General features: G+C 39.4%; 1 protein-coding gene across 1 annotated transcript; it reads right to left on the minus strand.

Annotated features, from left to right (window-relative positions):
- Positions 1–8484: 8484 nt before the first annotated feature.
- On the minus strand, positions 8485–22168 carry EIF2S3 (eukaryotic translation initiation factor 2 subunit gamma). Its single transcript, XM_051795083.1, has 12 exons — positions 22020–22168; positions 19725–19788; positions 19149–19276; positions 18915–19036; positions 17865–17959; positions 16614–16772; positions 15307–15441; positions 14304–14398; positions 13249–13393; positions 12653–12822; positions 11546–11718; positions 8485–9363 (listed from the first exon to the last, which is right to left on the minus strand). Exons 1-12 carry the CDS (start codon positions 22086–22088, stop codon positions 9300–9302), a joined length of 1419 nt encoding a protein of 472 aa, XP_051651043.1. The 5' UTR covers positions 22089–22168; the 3' UTR covers positions 8485–9299.
- Positions 22169–22314: the final 146 nt, after the last annotated feature.

Here is a 22314-nt window from a genome sequence, read left to right on the forward strand (position 1 = left end):
ATCTAGTTCCAACCCCACTGCCATGGGCAGGGACACCTTCCACTAGACCAGGTTGTTTGGCATTATTGGTGGCAGGCTGCACACAAACAGAGGCTTCCCTGTTCTACATCCTTCTCTGTTAGTTATCTGCCTCAGTAAAGACAGGATAAAATCAGCACAGGACTCCAGGACAGTCACCTGCTGTATCCCCTTCTGCAACTAGAAGTCCTGAGTTTGCTGCAGGACCTGCTCCCACCTGGCGGTATCCTCATCACAGAGCTCAAGCACCAGCTACTGCTGCAGCTTGGTTTGCTGCCCATCACTGTCCCTTGGGAGGCTGTGGAAGGGCTTTGACCCATCCATCTGCACTTTTCCAATCACTGCTGGTCTTCAGGATGCTTCCTGAGAGACCTGAAGAGAGAACTGTCTTGGTGTTGGCAAGAAGCTTCTTACAGTTTCTGAGAAACAAGGCTTGGAAACATGACCTGGGCTGGAAAGAGGGCCAGGCTGCCACAGTGCCTGGCTTTTGGGAGTAGCACCTGGCCTGATGTCTGTCAGAACAAACGGCTGGGCCGCTGAGACGGGCACATTACAACCCACACTAACAAAGGAGCACAAAGCCACCAACTTCAGCCCCTGGAGCTTAGGGGCAAAAGTGCCATACCCCCTCATCTCCAAATCTAGGACAAACTTAAATAACCCAAGTTGTGATGCTTGCTGAACTGCTCATGGATCCAAGCAGCCAAAATGCTTGGGAGCCAAAGGCCTGAGTGCAAAGGAAGATAAATGAAGCCGTAAGAAATACTTTGTTTTGACAAGAAAACTTGTTGCAATGAATGAAGTAATGGAACTAAGACTGATTCTTTTGTAGAAATTGCCATTAAAAATGCATATTAAATAAACCAAAGGTCTTTCAGAGAAGGTTTTCATGGCATTATAAAACATAATTTTCTCAAGTCTCAACATAGATATTGCTGGGATCTGTGCAGTGCTGGAAAATAACATATCGGAGGAAAATCTGTGAAAGAAGTATGGCAACATGTTCATTTAGAGAAATTTCATCATGAAAAGGCTGGGATATTGAATAACAAAGGAGTGGGAAAGGCTAAACAATGAAATATGATCTAAGAATCCTTATTTGTTGCTTGTGTCTGAAAAATGTATTTGGATTTAGATCTTCTAATGGTCCCTACTTACAAAAAAAGGGTATTTTAAAAAACGTGTTCAGATATACCAGGCTGACAACTGACTTACCTGCTTTTTATTCAGATATTATCATGTATCTTAGAGAACTGTGTCCAACGTAAATAACCTTCTGGTTGTTGGGACCCAGAAGAGGAATGCAAAGCTCTTTTGTTTGCTCTACCTGTGCTGTGCTACACAAGATAGTTGTAGAGAAAGATCAGAAGAGGGTCCAGATATTCACAGGCTTTGCCTTTTCTCTTTCAGTTATACAAAGGCGATAGGTTTGAACTGACCTAATAGGTTTAAATCAGTGAAAATGTTGTAAGGCCATTATGAAATCTCTACAGCTCTAGGATAACCTCTCTAATTAAAAATACTAGCAATGTGCAGGGTAGTGTCACTTACTTTGAAGCTGCCTGACATTTTGCATTATACAGGTTTTTAGCTGCTTGTATAACTTTGCCAGCTTTCACAAGTTTGAAACTTTCCCTAAGGGGTATTGGCCTCAAACTGAATTTTTCTGGAAGATTCCAGACACAGTTTTTTCAGCTGCCTCAGATCAAAATGCAGATTATTTGCCCTTGTAGAGAAGAAAAGGAAAGGGAAAGGGAAAGGGAAAGGGAAAGGGAAAGGGAAAGGGAAAGGGAAGAAAGGAAAGGAAAGGAAAGGAAAGGAAAGGAAAGGAAAGGAAAGGAAAGGAAAGGAAAGGAAAGGAAAGGAAAGGAAAGGAAAGGAAAGGAAAGGAAAGGAAAGGAAAGGAAAGGAAAGGAAAGGAAAGGAAAGGAAAGGAAAGGAAAGGAAAGGAAAGGAAAAAAGAAAAGAGAAAAGAAAAGGAAAAAGAAGAAAAAAGAAGAAAAAAGAAGAAAAAGAAAAAGTTGTGGTTTTTTTTTTTTTAATTGAAAAGCTAAATACATAAAAAAAGATTAAAACAGATCTTACATTTAAACAGCAGGGTGGTCCTTGTGTTGGGCAGTAGTCCCTTGCATCCTGTGGAGAACTGGTAAGTTATTTGTCTGCATTAAAATCTTGGAAATATCTTGGTTTACAAGTACTCAGTAGACTTCTTAATAGTTAGTTGTTAAAGGAAGAGTTTCATAGGCAATTTTATTTCTAATGCTTCCTTATTAAGTGCTGTGCAAGCTTAAAGGAATTTTTAATTGGGTAGGAAAGTTAATTATTTATTCTACAATTTCAAATAATATCCTCTTAGTTTAAACTCTCATTCATGAGGGAGGACATGAAAAAAAAAGTCCATGGTTTACTCTATAATTCTGTAAGTTCGCATTTCAGTTGCCTTATTTGTCCATGAATCAAAGATAGGGCCTTCAGAGTTGTTGATGGGTACATGTAATAAAGGTAAAAGGGGTAGTAAATGTTCAATCTGATAACATTGTTGGAAGTCAGCACCGATGGACCTTGAAAAACAAAGAGTAGAGAAGATTCAAAGCACTAAAAGGTATTTCTATTTTCTCTTCTTGGCTAATGGAGTTGCAGATGGCCCTGAGGGTTATCTGCCTCGGTGACTGTATAAGCATTGTGTTTTGAAATAGGACTGTGCCAGCCCCTCCCTGTTTCTCTGGGAGGACATTAAAAAACAACCCATTACACTGAGGAACCAACCTTATTTGGGGGGAGAATTTAGTAGGACAACACTGATTTTTAGGGTTGTATTTGCAGGTTCAAAGCTCTGTTATTTGGTCTCTTTCCAACAAAACTCTTGTGTAGCCACCTTAACTGTGTCCTGAGTGAGCCACAAGGATGCTTTGAAACCAACCCATAGGTGAAAGTTCCTGTGTTAAACTGAAAGCTGAGTTCCCCTGGTACCGTATAAGCCAACCTCTTTTCTAATCTTTACGTACAAATAAATGTGATACAGGATTGGACTCATGGGACTTGAATTAAGAATGGAGCAAAACTAGGAACCAAAGCAAATTAAATTTAAATTTCTAAAACTGAAGGATTCTCTGAAGAAGGCCCACATCTCTCCCTGTCCTCACCTGACTTGTGGTGTGGAGTCTGTACTCAAATGGATGGGAGCTGGTGATCTGCTCCTACCTGGAACAGCTTTTCAGTAGTCCATGAGCTGCCAGGTTGCACTGGTATGTACCCAGAGTCCATTTTCCTGTGACATTATGTGTCAAAACAGACACATTCCCATAAGGCTCAAAATGCTTTCCAAGACAAATGTCAAGCTTTAACTGCAAAAATTAATTCCCAGTGTGAACATACACTGTGGTGGAATAGCAACAGCGTGAAGTAGCAAGTAATGTAAAGGAAGAATTAAGCTTTCAGGAAAATGGAAGTAATTTAAGATCACAGTTTCCAAAACACTTAAAGCACAAGCTCACCTTTACGTGCATAATGGCCCCACTAGTGTTAACAGGACACTGTGTGCCTAAAGACACAGGTACGTGGTTTGCAGGGCTGTGCCAGTGTTTGCTGGCTCAGCATGTTTAATACATGTTAACAGACAACTAGGCAAGAGGCAAGAAGCCAAACCATATGGAGAATGTGAGTACTTGTGATTGCAGTGGAAGGACTAATTACACCCCCATAACTCTTTTTGGTGAGAAGTGTGGCTCCATGTTAGATTTATAAAGGATTATGTTGTATGCAATTACTGCCAAAGCAATAAATGGGACCCAAATTAAAGAAATAAAAATACTTGTTGTTAAACTTTATGTTATCAACAGCATTTTGGCTGTAGCCCAGGAAAAGTACAAAAAATTATGCTATTTCTGTATGCCCAGTGCTAGTCCCCAAGGTAAAAAAAGCTGCTTTAATGAAAACTTTCAAAAGTTGTGGCTTAATTCTGTTGTGTGGTAGTGAGGACGACATTGCAAATGAAATGTTTTCAGATACGTAATGGATTACATAATCAAATAGATGATTAAGCAAAACCAGGAAGAAAAATGAGTTAGAGAACCTTAAGGCGTATTTGTAGGAGAAAACACTTTTCAGATCTTCATTGAAAACTAAATAAACCAAAATAACTAAACATAGAAGGGTGTAATGTTTGGCAGGGGAAGGGGCTTTCCAAATGACATAAGGAATCCAGTCTAGTATGTTGGGTTTCTTTACAAATGCCAACACAGAGGCTCTAAACAAGAGCTGGTGGCCCAATTCATTTGAATCCTTAGGATTGTGTAACACAAGACTTAATTAAGTGAATCTTAATTTTTTTTTCCCAAATGTACTGAAATACTAAAAAAGTGTACTAGGCTTTAGAAAGCAACTGCTTGAACTGGTGTTTTATAAATGCATATCCTGCAATTTCTTAATGAAATTTTCCTCAACACAAGTAAATATCATATATATTAACTTCAGCTAAAATATTTCAGCAGTTTTCACCCATTCTTGGGCATGGTTGTTTTATAAAAGTTATTGAAGAATATGTATTTATTTAAATATTTGAGGTAATTCCTTCAACAAGATGTCTGTTCCTTGGCAACAAAATTCTCTTGCTTACTCATTCTTCATTACATACTGCCCATGTAATTGAGATCTGTTTGTTTTGTTTGGGTTTTAATCTTTTCAAGGCAAGAAAGGGGAAGACTTATTTACATACTTGTATCACTTACATACAGTTTTTGACTGTCACAGCTGATATGTTATTCACCATATACCCAAATCTCTGTAAAAACATTTATTCTACCTGGTTTTAGTCTGGAAAGGTGTGAAACATGCACTTTTACTATGCCAGTGGGATGGACTGGAGATGTATGGAAGATAAGATGAGCATGTACAGATGTAGCTTTACACAAACAAAAGCAGCAACACGAAGACAGGGCACTTTAGTAATTTTAGCATTATGGTAAGTGAACATCAGCCATCAATCCAGCTGTGCCAAAAGAATTGTGGCAATGGAAGAACTGATCAATGAAGAGTGTTGTCCACAGGGTCTGGGATGTCAGTCAAAGGCAACTGAACATGTCATGGATGCACAAGGGCCTTGGCAGGGCCAGGAGGCTGCGGGGGCTGGGAACCAGCAGTCGGTGCTCTGTGGCTGGGCAGGGGGTGATGGTGTTAAGGAAGGGCTGGTGTTTGAAACTTTATAAATGTTTAGCCCCAGCCTGGCAGCAAGAACTGACCCAGAACAGCAGGGGCAGCGTAGCTGGGACTTTACACTGGCAGGAGCACTGATGGGAAACCAGCCTGGGAACAAGGCCGGGGCTGTAGCTTAAACCTTTCCTGCAGGCAGTCTGCGGGCTCATCAACATGACTCAGCATGGAAAAACAGCAGGAACTCTCTTTTGCAGTGAGCTAGAAGGAAGCAGTTTTGAAAGTGCTATAAAACAAATGCCATTAAAACATAGCTTAAAAATTATTTTAAATTTCGTATGTACTAGAACAAAATCGACAAAGATGTTCATGTAAAGTTCATGCTTCATCCCTTCAGAACAAAATCTGAGATTTGGCTGGTAATGGTGTTTCCCAAATACACACTGAAGTCTCAGAAATAATTACTGACACAGCACTTTAACTTTGTACCATTGCACAAGATATCTACTTGTTTGTGTTAAAGCAGCAGGATGTATTCATCATGCTGCCTTCTTAAAATTGAAATAATGCATGGTAGAGCCAAGGTGGTTAAAGGAGCAGTATCTTTTTGGCTTTATAGCTATGATTACAAAACAATTTTTCCCAAATCCTCTCTTTTGAAAGTATACAATGCAACAATTTTTGTTGAGTCTAAGCCTACACATCCTTTTGATATTATATCTTCCTTGGTGTTCTAAAGCTGTTTCTTCAAAGAATGAACCTCAACAAGCATCATGCAGTAGAAGCTCTTACCTTTTCTTCATCACAGAATTGCTCTGTTTAGTTTCTGCTCAACCATTCACTGATCTCTCTAGTGAGGTAGTGTTGTTTATATGCAAGTGTAAGTAATGTAAGTATGTATGTACTTAGAGGAAGCTTCAGTATGAAATTCAGATAGTGACTCCCCACATTTTCATGAAACCAGGGCTTTGAAAGCCAATGTTGATAAAATCAAAGAATAAACTCAAACCTGGTAGTAGTTGTTAACTTGCACTAGTCTGGTAGGTTTCTTACATACCAGAAGTCTTTTGTGAAATACTTTTCGAGGTGATATTCTTTCCTCCCCATAGTGAAGAGGTACCATATTCTGACAGATCATGGGAAGAGGTACAGTTACCTACATGCAGGTGCTGGTGCCACCCTGGGTACCTGCTCTGTCCAGCTACTGCTCCATAATGGGAAAAGTGTGACAGCTGCTGATAGCTTGGCTATCCAGCCCATTTGAAGTGCAACTGCACACCTACCTTCAGGCAGCTAAATCTGACCCATGAAGGGCAAAAAAATAAAAATAAAATCACTCTGAAACAAATAATTGGTAAAGTGAGAGAGCTCACTGTTCATCTGTTACTGTTTTCGTCCTGACCAGGAAAATTCAAATAATTTTCAGCTTCCTTAGTTGTATATGGCATCGCTTTTGCTTGTCATTCAGCTGCATCTCAGCATCACAATTCAGTGACTGCAGAGTGGGTAGTACAGACACACCAGCACATAATATATTTACAGTTACACTGTTCATACCTGGCTCTCCGATGCTGCAGAGTCATGTGCTTCATGTGTTCATTCAAGTCCCAAAATCGCATTATTCATCCCATTACTCTTTACTCATGCCAGCAGTCAAAGCTTTCCAGTTAGAGAAAATGTAACATTTTGGTGGCAAAAAAAGAATTCCACACGTGACCTGCTTCCAGCCCCTAACCCTGGTGTGGCAGGATATGCAGCACACTGTTTATATACATCACAGCTGAGACCTCAGATTGTACCTACCCATGCCCCTAACATCCCTCCTCCTCTTGGAAAGGATCAGGAACAGACTGGGTCAGACCCTGTTCCACAGGCACCACACCACTCCTGGGCAGCGCTGTGTGGCACAGTGTGCACGCACAAGTAACAGCTGTAGGTCCACCACAAGAAGGAAGCAGAGAACAGTCCAGAGTATGAGAAACTGCCTTGGGAGAGGGCTGCAGCTGCTCCAAGAGCCTTGCCCAGCTTGGAAGTGCCCCTGTGAAAGCAGGCTGATGCACAACTCGGTCAGAAGCAGAATTCACTTCCCTGCTGCTACTCTCTCTCTAGTTCCCACCAGTCCCCAGGCACCCCATGAGAAAAACAAAGGGAACAAGGCACTTCGCATTTCTTAGTGTTACTGATATCAGCTTTATCAGGTAGGTATGTGTTATCAACCACAGAGGTATCAAGTCACTTTGTAGACCTAAATTAAGTAATGATCTGGGGCTGTTTAGCTGGAAGGATGAACCAGGATGATACTAGTACTTTGCATGTGTTAACTACCCAAGTGAAGGAGTACATTAAATGCTTTGGAAAGATTATGGCACTTGTATTCTTTAAATTGCAGAACAAGAGATTAAGGCCTAATCTCAAAAATACTGGAATGCCTAAAAACATCTATGGGTGCTTAACCAGTTTCTCAGAAGCATTTCAGCATGTGTGTTTCATTAGACCCACAGATGCAGTGCACCGAGAAAGAACTTTCTGGGCTAGATTTCACCCTGGTGGTGCCATCCAAGCATTCTGTGGTGGCTCACTTTCCCTTTTGTGCTCACCCTCATGGCTCCCACACTAGGTAAGGCTTAAATTAACTCTATTTCCTAGAGTTCAGAGTTACAGAAATTAACTTCCAAAGCATGGAACATGCAGTTCTTGAAACAGGCACATTTAAGACTGTAGACTGGTCAAGTACCAAGAGAGTGAGAGAGAACTACAGCTGACTCTTGCTTTTAAAATGGAGAAGGACTATACAAAAATTAATGTATTTACTCTCAGCACCATGCGAGGTAGATGTACTTTACAAATGGAGAAACCGAGTACAGGAATGTAGACGGAATAAGGGAACACGAAATACAGTGCAAAATCAGGAACAAAACTCAAGCTTTTTCATTGAAGTCCACCACTTTGATGAGTGAAATGGTGTTTACCTTTAGAAAGCCCTTGAAGATATTGAATACAACCGAAACCAAGCTTTGAAAACAAACACCCTTTGTATAAAAATATGGAAAGTAGCATGACTTGCTAAACTAAAATAGCTAGAACTATATATATTAGTACAAATGAAGAAATGAAATCTAAATGGATTAAAGTATTAGCACCCTACAGTAAGTTTATTACATTGTTTTCTCCTGAGGAGTGTGATTCAGGCTAGCTGAGCAAAAGTGGTTTTACACCTTTTTTCCTTATCTTATTCAGAATTCCACCACCACTACCCCACCCTCATCCCAAATCATTCCCTTCTACAGGCTGTTCCAGATATTTCATATTTGCTCAACATAATTTTGAAGTAAGTAGTTTATTCCTGCTGTATAAAGAGCTCCCAGGTCACCCACACAGAGTTCCATGATGACAATTATGTTTCAAATTAATCACATTCTTTTCATAAATCCATACTAAAATAGGCAAAAAACCAGTACTGCCAGTTCAGATCCAGTTTACTTATAGTTTTTCTTTGGGGGTTTAAGAAAACATGTTGTAATATCAGAAGTGACAACATTGCCATCCTAATTACAAGGTGTAATACTGTAGATTCCTAAAATCAGAACCATAGAAACAAAACTAGAAATTTTTTTGCTGTAAACAGCTGTCTAAGCAAAATAAGATGTTGTGCAGAAAAGGTACTAGTTCTCCAAGAAGTATTTGGTTTTTTGCTTTTAATTCTTGTACTGGTTGAACAATCACTGCAGTCTTTTGTTACTCAGAAAAACTGTATGAATTAATGAAAATAAGCAATATTTTATTTCAATACCAGATTTATGGTTTGTGTGTTACACTGGGGCTGGTTTGACTGATATTAAACAGATATGTCTGAAACACAAAATAACATAAATTAGACATGCCATGAGACATGTACAATTAATTTTTACTAAAATGTGGATAATTAAACCCACTTCTACGCCAATTCTTTTACACTTTTAATGGTGATAGTGACTAGTATTTTAGTAAGAGGGTAAAATTCAATAAAATGTACAAGGACAGCCATACAACTCAAAAATACTGTTTGCACAGCTTCCAATTCCACTGTGAAAATACACCCCCTTCAAAATAGAAATAGGCACTTCATCTTTAAAAATGAAGCACTCTTTTGTTCTTCAGTCATCATCAACAGTTGGCTTGATTGTCACTCCTCTTCTGATCTGACCCCAACCAATTAAACTGCAAACAGAAAAACAGTTTATATTACTTTTAATAGTAGGCAGAAATATCCTGGATAAGTCAACATCCTTCTGTTGTTCTTATGCCTTCAGTTCTTACATTTTGCATTTTCTCCACTTGTCTCCCACCCAAAACATCCTATAGGATCTAAGACTGGTTAGTGGAAACACAGAATAGAAAAGGGTGAGAGACAGAAGAGATTTGTAACCAGCTAAGGATGTACCCTTGAACAATAAGATGAAAATCTGAAAGTTATAACTTATGCTGTCCTGGTGGACTGTAAATCTATTCACAACTTGATCTCTTTGCCCTATGCCTGAAGTGCCGCATTACTTTCAAATAGAAATGAAAATGAAAATTCAGACAAGATGAGCAGTAAGAATACAAACAGCTGTAACTCTAAATCAACATGTAACCTGTGATGGTAACTCAACTCTCAGGCAAGTTCTACTATTTATACTCAGTAAAATTAAGGCCTTTTTTATAGGCCACTGTTGCCTCAGAAAAATATGCTTGTAAAAAAATAATTCAGAATATGTCCATTTCCACAGTCAGCAGGCAGTCCATATTATTAATACAACTGTCTTCAACACCTTTCCAGTTTCTGGGAAGGAGATACACATCTCAATTGCATCTCTAACTTGCTAAGCAGTAGAGCCTGTCTTGGGACACCACCAAAGGAACTGAAGTATATTAACTCAGCATTTCCCACTTTTTTGTACCGTATCCATAGGTCATAACTTGTCAATCTTTAAGATAACTCATCCTTGGAACCACTAGTGTATCCCATTTGCTGTTTAACCTCTTTCTATGCCTCTATATATATATATATGCCTCTCTCTCTCTCTCTCTCTCTATTTATATATATATATATATATACTGTCTATTTTATACCTATTTTTTGCCTCTTGCTTTCTCTTCCCAGTTTGCCTTATTTCCCTTTTCTCAACTTCTAGTTTCCTTACATTGTCTCTTTGTCTTTTTGATACAGTATAGGAGTCAACTTTTCATAACTATCTTTACAGCAGGCTGCCATTACTTGCCCACCCCATAATCCAGAGACAGGTAGGCTTTGAGACAAAATATGGTTATGTTTTTCAACTGGGAAGTAACCTACAGAAGCAATAAAAGACATATTAAAATCTGCACAGGCTATCAGTCTATAGCTCAAAAAAAAGAGGCATAATTTCCAATATAGTTTTTCTCTTCCTTTTGCTTTACTTGATTTAATTTGGGTCCTCCTTTTTTTATCCCCCCTCCTGTTCAAGACATTTTATCTTTTGCCTTGGTTTGGCTTGTTTTTCAGGGAAAAATCTCTTCCCTAATTTGTCATCTTGCTGAGACAGCAAGCACTAAGTTCCTGTCTACGCTTTCTTGTTATCTGAAAAAGAAACATGCATCCATGGATATTTAAAGCTCGGTTCCTTTTCATAGAGATTTCTTGTAAAAATGGCTATGCTCTCTTATACTACAAGGGTTGTGCAGAGCCAACAAATCTAAATATCCTTATGTTCTTATTCACGGAGGCTTATGGAACATGTAACAGGTACAGTATCGTAATCATCTAAAAAAAGAGTCTGGCACTATGATTAAAATGAATCATAACCAATTCTGTTCATAATTGTCAGCCTCCAGATGCTTCTGTGTAGTCAGACATTTTATATTTGTAATTTGAATGGGTCAATCCAGTTGAGAATTTATTTCTCTGCTCATAGTACATAAAATGCCTGAACCTTAGAACATCCCTTCTCCATTCCCCCGCTGCTACTTCCAGGTTGCACTGAAAATCACGTCCAGCTCCACGGGTAGAACATCACAGATTGAGGTGTGTATAAAGACAGGCTTTGGCTTAGCATTATTAGAACTTTCAACTCCCTCTGCCAAGATTGCCTGCTGTGAGCTCAATTCACAGCATGGCAGTTTTGGCAACAAACCAGGACCCTGAGGTGTTTCCTTGTCTGTTAACTAATATGTACCCACCCAATCATAATGTTTGTTTAAAAAAAAAGAGGCCACCAATGAAAGGAAGCATTCCATGATAATGGTGCCAATATGTTAGGAGAATCCAGAGGAATTTTTAAAACAGACATGCACTTACCTATTCCAGAAGAAAACCAGATCCATGTATTTTTTTGTTAACAATATAGCAACCAGGTACTCTACCAATTTAGCACCAACTTACCGCCAGTGTTTCTCAACTCTTCGACTCAGGGCAATTTTTTCTCCCACTTCTGTGCATACAGGGTTAGTTAGCACAATCTTCCCCAAATCAGCCTTTACTGCACTGACTCTCCCTCCAGTAGATAAGGATCCTATGTTTACCATTAAAACTTCATTCTTCGATAATTTTTGCACCTGAAGACAGACACACAAAACTCTGAAACATAAGCTTTAGTACTAAAAAAAAAATACCACGGACAGTCTCGAGCATCTTCTGTTACCTTCTTGCCACAAAAAAAGGTATAGCTGAGAAATACTGTAAATATACACACACACAAACCATGCACAGCACTGTCAGTGCATAAAGATTTATATGCAAAAGGACAAACACATAACGATGTTGTACATGTAGTTCTTTGGGTTCTTGGTATGATGTATTCTCTTGGGATTTCTCTATATTTTCTATAAAATATACTGATGATTGCACATACTGTATTAAAAGCACAGTCACAGACATTGCTACAAACTGTGATGTTATACCATTCTTTTAATTAGTTTGTATATTCTCACCTTATGCCTACATACAAAAAAATTATCAAAAATGATTCATTTCACAGGATAAGGCAGCACTGAACCACTTCACTTACTGTGGCATGAGGCAGTTTATAGATTTAAATGCTAACAGGGGAAACTATGATCTTTTAGTTGATTTGTGTAAAACGGATCATGTTACAGAAGTCTGTGCTGTACCTCAAGTTCAGTTTCTTTTCAACTACAGTATTTCAAAAATACTTAGCTTTAAAAAGTTCTTCAGAGAGAAAATCTACAAAAAGCATGTAAGTAGGAAGTAGATCACTATGTGTATTGCACAAATGAACAGGGTGATAGCAAATAGTAGTATGTCTAGAAGAACATTTAGACACATAAATACTTTATGCTACTTTAAATTACTCTGATATGGATTCCTTCTCCTCTGAAAAGCATTCTTGTAATAAAGAAGCAGATTAGTTTAGTGAGAAGCTTATATCAAAGGGGAGACAAAACTGCTATATAAGATGAAAGAAATGTATTCAGTAACGAAACTTAGCACAAGCAGCAAAATCAGGAAAAACAAAAGAGGGGTACAGACCTTTGCAGCTTTCTTGTCTCCTTCAGTGCGCACCCCTAAGAGTCGCCTCAGCAAGAAATAGGAAATTTCTAGCTCGGTAAATATTTCTGGCAGTGCCCCAACTGCACCAAGCACTTGGCCTACCATTCGGTCAGCTCGGCACAGAGTTGGGTCAATCTTAGTGCCAACACCTGCAACACAACAAGGAAAGGCACAAGGAGTAACTGAGAGGTAGCTGTCACTTTTATGTATTAAAATGTTTGAAGGAGATCTAAAATCAGCAAACTGAAAATGTACTGGGAATTCCCTGTAACCTGGACAGCATTTTCAGAATGTCAGCAAGACTGTGAGCTCTGTCTAAACAGATGAAGAAATATTCTACTGTTAAAGCCAGTACAACTAACAGTGCAAATTGATCTGCATTGGCCAGTGACATTCAGGAAAATTATTTATAGTTTAAATATCCAATTTTCACACCAACCCTATCTGTCTCTATATGAATTATTTAAAATTGCTCATAGTATCTTTGTTGATTAACTGAAATTCATTGCTGAATGAAATCAAGTGTTTTCAATAAGCATGAAGGAATAAATCTTTTAATGAGATAATATTCTTACCTATAAGACCTCCTGGAGCAGCATATTGTAGATCATTGTGTTCAGCAAAGAGTGACACAATTTTGGAAAAGATTGGCTTGCACATGAGTTTCCCTTCACTGTCCTTGGATACAATACCAGGCCGCACCTCAATTTCCTGGCCCACCTAATTACAAATGTGAAAAAGGGATTAACTGGCTATTTCACAGGAACACAAAACTAACTAGTCACAGATAAAACTTACATATCCCAAGATCTATTTTTTATACAAGTCCTTTGCTGTGGGCTACTGTAGAACTCCTAGGATTTCTGTTGTACTGTTAACTGCAAATTGAACAATACTTGCAGCCAATGTAACAACTGATTTTCTTTTCAATACAATTTGTAAAATTGCTTTAGGAAAGAATCTTTATCTGCAATAATTCCAACATATAAATTTTAGTTAAATTTTTAAACACTGTATTTAATTTAGAAGTATTTCAGCCCTGAGAGACATTAATTCACTCAATTAACTGATCAGCATCAATACACTGCAAAGCAAAGAAAACACAAGCTGTATAAACGTTCGAAGATGCAGTTTGCCCTCCAGCCTACAAGAGCAACTTTTAAAATTTCCATCTATTGATGGAAAGCAAGCAAAATAAAAAAATTAAAATATACAGAATACTTAAGTGGGGAAGTGAGACCTGTGAGAACCCACACATATTCCTGAGGTACTTGTGGAGTTCTTTTGCTCTTTTCTGCCCTGCAATAATTGATCAAGTAAAAGTGGTAGGACAGGAAAAAAAAAATAGCTCCTTCAATTTTGTAAGTGATTAAATCAGTATAGTTATTAGCAACAGGTTAGATTACAATAACAAAAATATATTTAAAAAATTAAAACAAGTGCTTCTTGTTCTGGTATCTTAAAACTTGAAAGTAAAAATGAGGTACAGACAGGAAGGATAAGTGCCACCTGACTGTATTTGAGTTTTAAAAACCAAATTCACTATATAGATTCATTTTGTACTAAGCATGGAAAAACTCTACTCGTTATTGTAATTAAAAATCTCCAGTCAAGAAAGAGAAAAGGTTACCTTTAAGACACCCTTTAGAATACTGCCACCAGCTACTCCTCCCTTAAGGTCATCAACTTCACAGCCAGGCTTGTTGACATCGAAAGATCTAATTACTGAAAAGAATAGACCATGACCAGATTTATTTTTAATATCAGATTTTTAAATAGTGTCTTTCTTTAGCAACTCTGATTGCTTCTCTATTCTTATGAAAGTATACAATTGTAATATTTATAAAAATGTGTAATGATGAACATTTTATTCCCAATTTTTAGGTATACAGTTGATTTTGTTCTCAAAACCATTTAAGCTGCTCATATACATAAACTTTTGTTTGCCTAGCAGGAAGCAACTTAACCATCAGTATCTAAAAAAGAAAGTAACAATCAACTATATTACAAAACCCCTGCAATATTCACAATGCCAATTGTGAATACCAGAACCTTCATTCAATGTAGTCATAGTGAATACTGTGACCTTGATTTAATGTGGTCAATTTTTAAGCACTCTAAGTATGTTTTGTAGGACTCTATTATAGTTTATTTGGAAAAAAAAGACAAATTAATTCATTGTAGTGGAACTGAATTTCCTAAGACGCTGGAAAAGAACTGAGACTTTGACAATTATATCCAGGGAACAAGAGACTAACACAAAAAATCTGACCAACCTATCTAAAAGATTTTCATGGAAATCATTTAATTATCAAATTCATCAGTTTTTCTGTACTTTTAAAATCAAAATTAAATTCATAACAATGAAAGGAATGTTTTTAAGATACAGATAAATTTCTCATCTCTATTGCATTTTAGTGCTGTCATATGCACAGAATACACACAAACCCAACAGCAATTAAGAGAACAAACAATACAGCTTCCAGAAAATATGCAAGTTTTAAAATAAGAGCGCCCTAAATACTCTTTTAGAATCCACCTCTTTTTAGGGCACTCAGCAAGATGACATTCTAAGTGTAGACACCTTCAGTCAGTGGTTGGCCACAAAAGCCCAGACCTGAGCATTTACATACCAATAAGCCTTGGTTCAGATGTGAAGTCTCGCAAAGGGACTGGGATTTTCTTCACTATGTACTCACAAACTACCTCAATGTTGTATTTCAACTGTGCTGAGATTGGAATTATTGGAGCCCCTTCTGCAACTGTACCTAAAACAAAATCAAGTTCAACATCAAGCTTTAAGAAGAGTATTTACAGCAACACAGCCAAACGATTTGTGATTGTTAAAAACACCAGTGAATTTCATGGCGTGTTTTGTGTGTATTTATCCTTCCCTTCAATGTTTTAACTCAAACTAGCCACACCTTTTCAAGGCATTCTGAACACTGTGACAGATAATTTTCCACTCTAGGGGAAAATTCACTTCCTACATTGTGATCAGAAATATTCTTAAGATTTCCTTGGAGAGATTTGATATCTCAGTGTTTGACACATCTGTACTCATGTTACAGTCAGATTTCATTCTGACAAACTAAGTTTCCTGTCAATTTAATGATCTGTTTTCCCAGTTTTGCAACGCAAGTATGTATTTTAGAAAAATCCTAATTTTATGAAAGGATGCATTTAGTTTTCCAGGTTTGTTAAATTATTACTAGTTTTAATTATATCTGTGTTTCTTGTGCTAACTTCAGTTCTCAAACTCCAAATTTACACATCAAGCCATCTGACAGAGCTGTTATGAACAGTTTTTGCAAGGAAACAATTATGAATTACAAAAGAAGAAAGAGCCATTGGCTACTTCTGAGGGTGACAATCCAGTTTTGCAGCTTGTCACATACCTCAGCTAATGCAGATAAATGGAAAGCAGTGGAAGCTCCCAGGAAAGATGAAACCCAGAGCACTAAAGTTCAGCAGAACTTTACAGACAGAGTAGGATAACACTGCCCAAACTGGATTTACAGAGACAGATGAAAGACCAATCTTTTGTGATTAGATAAAAGAAATTAACACATCTACACCTACAAGGTGCCTCTAGCAAGTATTGCTTCCTTCTTTCCTGTGCTGCACTAAAATTACAGTAAAATCTCTACCAAAGAAACAAGCCAAGAAGAAACCACAAATGCAGTGAAAGCTACTAGATAAGAGCCATTGCTATCGGTTTTGCATCAAGAGCTCTGACCAACAGCATTACCACTCTTGTACTTAATCAGTCTGAAATGGGTAAGAAGCACAACCCCAGTGGTCTAGTTTCCATATTAACAGATTATGTACATTGGCATTGTCTAAGAGAAGCTTTTCTATAAACCTAGAAAATCCACTGTATCCATGTCTCAACAATGAATTTCAACCACTGACTGGATTTCTGCTCTTGAAAACTTACCTTGTACAAATGCAAGGATCTGCTCATACTGTTCTTTAGCCTGGCTCTCCTTCACCAAATCAATCTTATTCTGTAGAATCAAAATGTGCTTCAGTTTCATGATTTCTATAGCAGCTAGATGTTCTGAGGTCTGAGGTTGAGGGCATGACTCATTACCAGCTGAAAGAAGAGAAGTGACTGCAATATAGAAACTATAAAGATAGAAAAAACTTCTACAGTTAGGACATCTACTTTCTACTGCATCTGTATAAAAACAAACAAACAAACAAACAAACAAACAAACAAGACAGTTGTCTCTCAGTAAGCTACATGTGAAGCAACCAAGTCAATAAGCACCTATTCTCCCCCATAACTGCTGGTTGTACCATCGGCACAAGGTATGACAGGTGAGAGGTTGCCAGAGTGGCTCCCTCCTTCCACTTGCTCCCAGAAGAAACACCCATCTACAGTTTCCAAAGATATTAACAGGCTAACTTGTGTCTACTTGACTTATTCCATCCTTTGGCTCTTCAGACATCTCAGTACTGACTGTAGCATAACAGACAATTCACAGTTTAAGAAAAATCTTACAACTTCCTTATCAGTAAAGCCATAAAAATGCCAAGATCCCCAAACTCTGTAATACAATAATTAGATCAACTATGTGAATAGGGTTGCCATCGGTATGGTTTGGATTTCAGCCATCTAAGAAGTCAGCTTTGGCCTGATGTGCCATAATGGTGGTTAATCTCACTTGAAGTTTGGTCTATCGCGCTTTTTAGAGCTAAAGAGGCAGAAGAAAGGACTAATGTTCTAAAGACATACAAAAATCAGAGCTAAAATTGTCTGAATCAAATCTCCTGTACCTTAATTTTGCCTGTATTCCTCTGGGTTTACTGTTTCTACTGTTGTTTGTGGACTCTCCTGGATAGCAAAGACTACATAACATATTTAAAGGAAACTGAACCTGCAGAGAAACTCAAAATGTACTTCCAGCTAATCTATCTCCATAAAAAGATATAAATTTTACTGTACTATACTCAAGGTTTCATCTTACCTAAATAATCTTCCCATGGGGCCAGCTACCAGACTAGTTTAAAACAACCCAGTTTGCTAAAGTACATTGTCTTTGTAGCATCACTTTATTTTCTTTAACACATCCCAACTGCATTCACTTAACTGCTCACCACATCCCAACAGATTTTAAAGCCCATATAAAGTTGCTTCATGATACTAAAAACCAGAGCTCTGCTTTTGTGTAGCAATTGTTACCTATCAACAGTAAAGCTGCATCCATTACTGCTGCACCGTTCAACATTGTAGCCATCAAAATATCATGGCCAGGACAATCCACAAAAGAGACATGCCTGTTGTAGGAGAAGGTGAAAAAGAAGTCCAAAAGCCAATTACCAACGGTTCCTCTGACTGATTTATGTGAGTGAATAGGCAGACACAGAAGTTAAAAGCATCCTTAAAATAGACAGATAAACATTTTGAGACAGATGCTGAGAAGCAATACCTTAAAAGTATTTTCAAGAAGTCCTATTTTCAAGTAGTCCAAAGACTACTGAATGGCTACTGAATACTTTTTCTGAGTTTTTAAGATTCAATACCATATATCCATATTAGGTACTGCTTTAATATTTCACCAATTTACCTGTAAATTAGACTAGAGTTAAATGCACCAGAATAAAAAAACCAAAACCAACCTACCACCATCCACCCAAAACCCAACAAACACACCACATGGGATTTCCCTTATCTCTTTTAAAAGACATCTCCCATTCTCCAATTTTAGGAAATCATGCATCTTTAGTTACATACTTATAACTGCACTTCACTTCGAAGATTTATCTACAGAAACAATGTTACATTTCCAACCTTATGATTTTACTGTGCAGACCATAATAGTTGAGTTGCTATGTTCCTTCCTGAACCTATCCAGTGAAGAATTCTTGTTTCCTAGTAGCATGCCACCAAAAACCAAGGGACTAATTTGCTTCTTTGCTGACAATGTTAAATATCTACTACAAGCAGAAAATCAGTGGGATAAAGAACACAGAGCTTTTAAGGGGTAGTTTTGCAATGGCTGCCTGCCTGCCACAGTTCATCTTGGTAAGCACTCCGTGTATTTTATCATAAGCATGAATTAAGAACCTTGTTGTATCACCCAAGGCAGCTTAGACAACACCTTAGATCAGGGGTGCCCCCACCTCAGAATGTGCTATAACAACCCATTTCAGCTCACAGCCCAATCCTGACTGTTCTCAGTTATGCAAAGGGAAGTAAAGACAATTTATTCCAGTCATTTACAGCTGTTACCTGACTAGCTTGAAGTTCCCTTTGGTGCCAGGAATATCTGTAGGGAACTCATCTGGGGTGCTACTTCCACAGGATCGGTAACACTCTGGTCGAGAACAGCTTGGGTCATCCAGCTTGTAAATCTGTGATGTTTTAGAATTGGAAAAAAGTTTAATTCCTCAAGGGTTAGTTACTTGTAAGCTCACATCCACCCTGAAATACATCTGTAATGTATTTGCTGCAGTAATGACTCACCTTTGCATTAGCATAACCCAGCTTGATTGTGATATTTCTTTCCAGTTCATTTTTAAATCTGACAGTATGAACTCCAGATATAGCTTTGACTACTGTCGACTTTCCATGGGCTACATGACCAATTGTACCTGTGTTTTAAAAGGAAATGTTTGTCAATAAACCATTGTTTAGTTTTGTGCAATGTTCCATTATTATCAACACACAATTACGCCAAATTCTTCACGGCAGGTAAGTCCAGAGCCCCCATCACAAGCACATACAGGGTTTGTCATCATTTTGGTTTTAAACAAACAAAAAAATTGAGCTCCCAATGGACAGACCTTGCATTTTTATGAAACTCGTTTCAATGCTCAATTTCAAGGTAAAATAAACTTTGCTCCCACTCCATTCAGCTGTGTTCCTGAAATAAAATCGGTGCTTTTTAAGTCAAAAGGGTTTGACATGTCTCTAAAACTACTATGTAACTGTTTCAGTAAGAAACTTTAAGGTGTTGCCATATAGGCACCATCTGCTACTGCAGGAGGACCAAAAAGAGTCACATTAATGCACCCCTGTTTTTTATAAGTTTGTTTTTACCTATATTAATTGTTGCTTGTCTGCTGATGACTTCTGGTGAAAGAGGCGTCAACTTGGTCACATCCTGTATAAGGGAGATTTTAGAATTTATTCATCTTGTATATAAGTGTTTAGAAAGTATTATGTGTATTTCCTTAAAAATTATCCAATAGTTCTATTCAGCAAAATCCAAGCAAGCTCCTTGAAATAATTCTAGATATGCATTCCAGCCTTTTATGTGTGTGAAATAAGGCAAAAAGCAAACCAAGTCCTGCCTGTAAATCAGCACAGGCTGCAACCCAAAGCCCTGACCATAAATCGGTATCGGCTGCAGGGTGTCACAGATGGGGTAAACAAAACAAAAAACCTCTAAAGAACCTCCAACAAAAAAAACCCAAACCCTTACATACTCCCAAACCTAAATGACACATACCAGGCAAATCCAAGTTAATTTTCAATGGGTTACATGATGACTTGCACTGATGTTTTAAAACCAAAGCTTTGTCAATAAACAGTTGTTTAATTGGTGTAAGGTCCCATTACAGCCAATATATAATTACAACTATCACTTTGGAGTCCATAGGTCCAGAGACTTCATTATTATCATGGATTTTTAATGGCTATTTTTTTCTCAAATACTGTTATTGCAACTTGAGGTACCAGACAGAAATTCTGCTGTTGTAAATAGTCTGTTGTATGAACCTACTGGTAGCCACAGTCACAGTAAAAAACTTACAAATACATTCTGTGTAGATAAAGAGATAACTCTGAATGAGTTGGTTTGGGTTTTTTTAAAGCTATTTGTCCAAATAATGGACAAGTGTTGAAATCCACTGAACTGTTGCTCTGTACTACTTTTGAAACTGTTAACAGCAACTTTCCATCCTGCTCTGAATTCATATGGATGAGGTGCTCAGTTCAAGGAACAATTCAGGATGGCAAAAGAGTCCTCAGTGCAGGACAAGACATAAATATTTTGCTAAGATACAAAAACATGCACACTAAATCACATATTGTTCACACTGTTACATGCATAATGATCAAATAAACACACCTCTGCAACAATGTAAGCTCACTCCTTTTGTTCTCAAGTTTTACACGAATAAAATGTTCACGTTCAATACAAACCAAGTCTTGAACGCTTAAGACACACAATTAAATGTGTATTTCTTGTATACCGAACTGAAAAGCACTGCCCTGCGATGGGAACGTGACCTGTAGATGGCACCATGTGGCCGGGGAACAAGCATGTCAGCGTGATGCAATTTCTGCCACCAGGAGAACTCTTCCTGTACAATTGTGCACGCAGGGAGAGTTTTTTTGGCAAGACTGGTACAAGGCCATGCTCAGCAATAAGCTGCAGTCAGCTGTAAGCACTCAAGGGCCCAAAAGGGGCAGGTGAGACCGTAAAGGTAATTCCTGCTGACTTCTTAGCTAGTCCTATCTGTGCCTTTTCCAACTGGGAAATGGGATGGTCAACAATGAGAGGAAGTAAAGAAACTTTCTGAGATGACCAACACGTTCACTATAGTACAAAGAGAATTCCCGTGCTAAAACCCGGAGAACATCGAACACTATTACTGTACACACAAATAGTCTGTTCTGGGCGGGCAGCAACAGGATTTTCGAGTAGTTTTGTCAGCACAGAGGTGTAATGAGTGAGACAGACCAGGAGAGACACTTAACAGGCAAGATCACCGCAGGCTGGACTCGATGATCTCAGAGGTCTTTTCCAATCTAACTGATGCTCTGATTTTTTGAACTGATTTTCTTGGTAGATCTTAATAACCAAGAAAATTTGCTTGGCAAAACAACCAAGGCAGGGTTGGCAGCCAATCCCTCGAGCCTGCTGGGGACACACATCAGCAAATTATGGTTCTACTTCGGAGAGAGAAGAGCCTTTAGTACCACAGAACAGGACAGCCCTTAGAAGGGGAAAAGCGCACCCACCACTGAGACATAAAAGGTCTGCTCGCACAGGTGGGACGCCGAGACTCTCACTCGCCTCACCCGGGCGCCCCACACCCACTGCGACCGGCCCGACCTGCTCCCAGCACCGCCGCTCCGACCGCGCCTGCCGCCCCGGCCCGGCCTCGCCGCTCTGCCCCTCGGCCCAGCCCTGCGGTGCTGCCCCCTCGGCCCAGCCCCAGAGCGCTGTCCCTCGGGCTCCCGCGCCCCCTCAGGGCGGCACGGCCGCCGCGGGGCCGGCAGGCGTCTCGGAACCTCTCGGCCCGCACCCCCCCCACCACCCATCCGGAGCGGCCCGGCTGTCCCCGCCGAGCCCCGGCAGCCGCCCCGGCGCCCCGCGGGTCTCACCAGCGTGCCCAGGTCCTGCCGGCTGAGGTGCGGCTGCCCCAGAGTCACTCCCGCCTCGTCCCCCGCCATCTTGGCCCGAGCAGGAAGTGAGGAGTCCCGCGCGGTCGCCTGATCGCCGGCTCCGCTCGGCGCCTCCGCCGCCGCCCCGCAGCCCCCAGCGCCCTCTGGCCCGCAGCACGGCACCGGCCGGCCCGGGGACGGGCACTGGGCTGGGGAAACGACCGCGATCGGCGCTGCGGGGACACGGCCGGAGCCGCCGCGGGGAGGCAGCAGCTCAGGCGCGCCGCTGGGCAGC

Source organism: Manacus candei, unplaced genomic scaffold (genome assembly GCF_025592945.1).
Source record: "Manacus candei isolate 608988 ecotype Guabito, Panama unplaced genomic scaffold, ASM2559294v1 h1tg000041l, whole genome shotgun sequence".
Lineage (NCBI taxonomy): Eukaryota > Metazoa > Chordata > Aves > Passeriformes > Pipridae > Manacus > Manacus candei.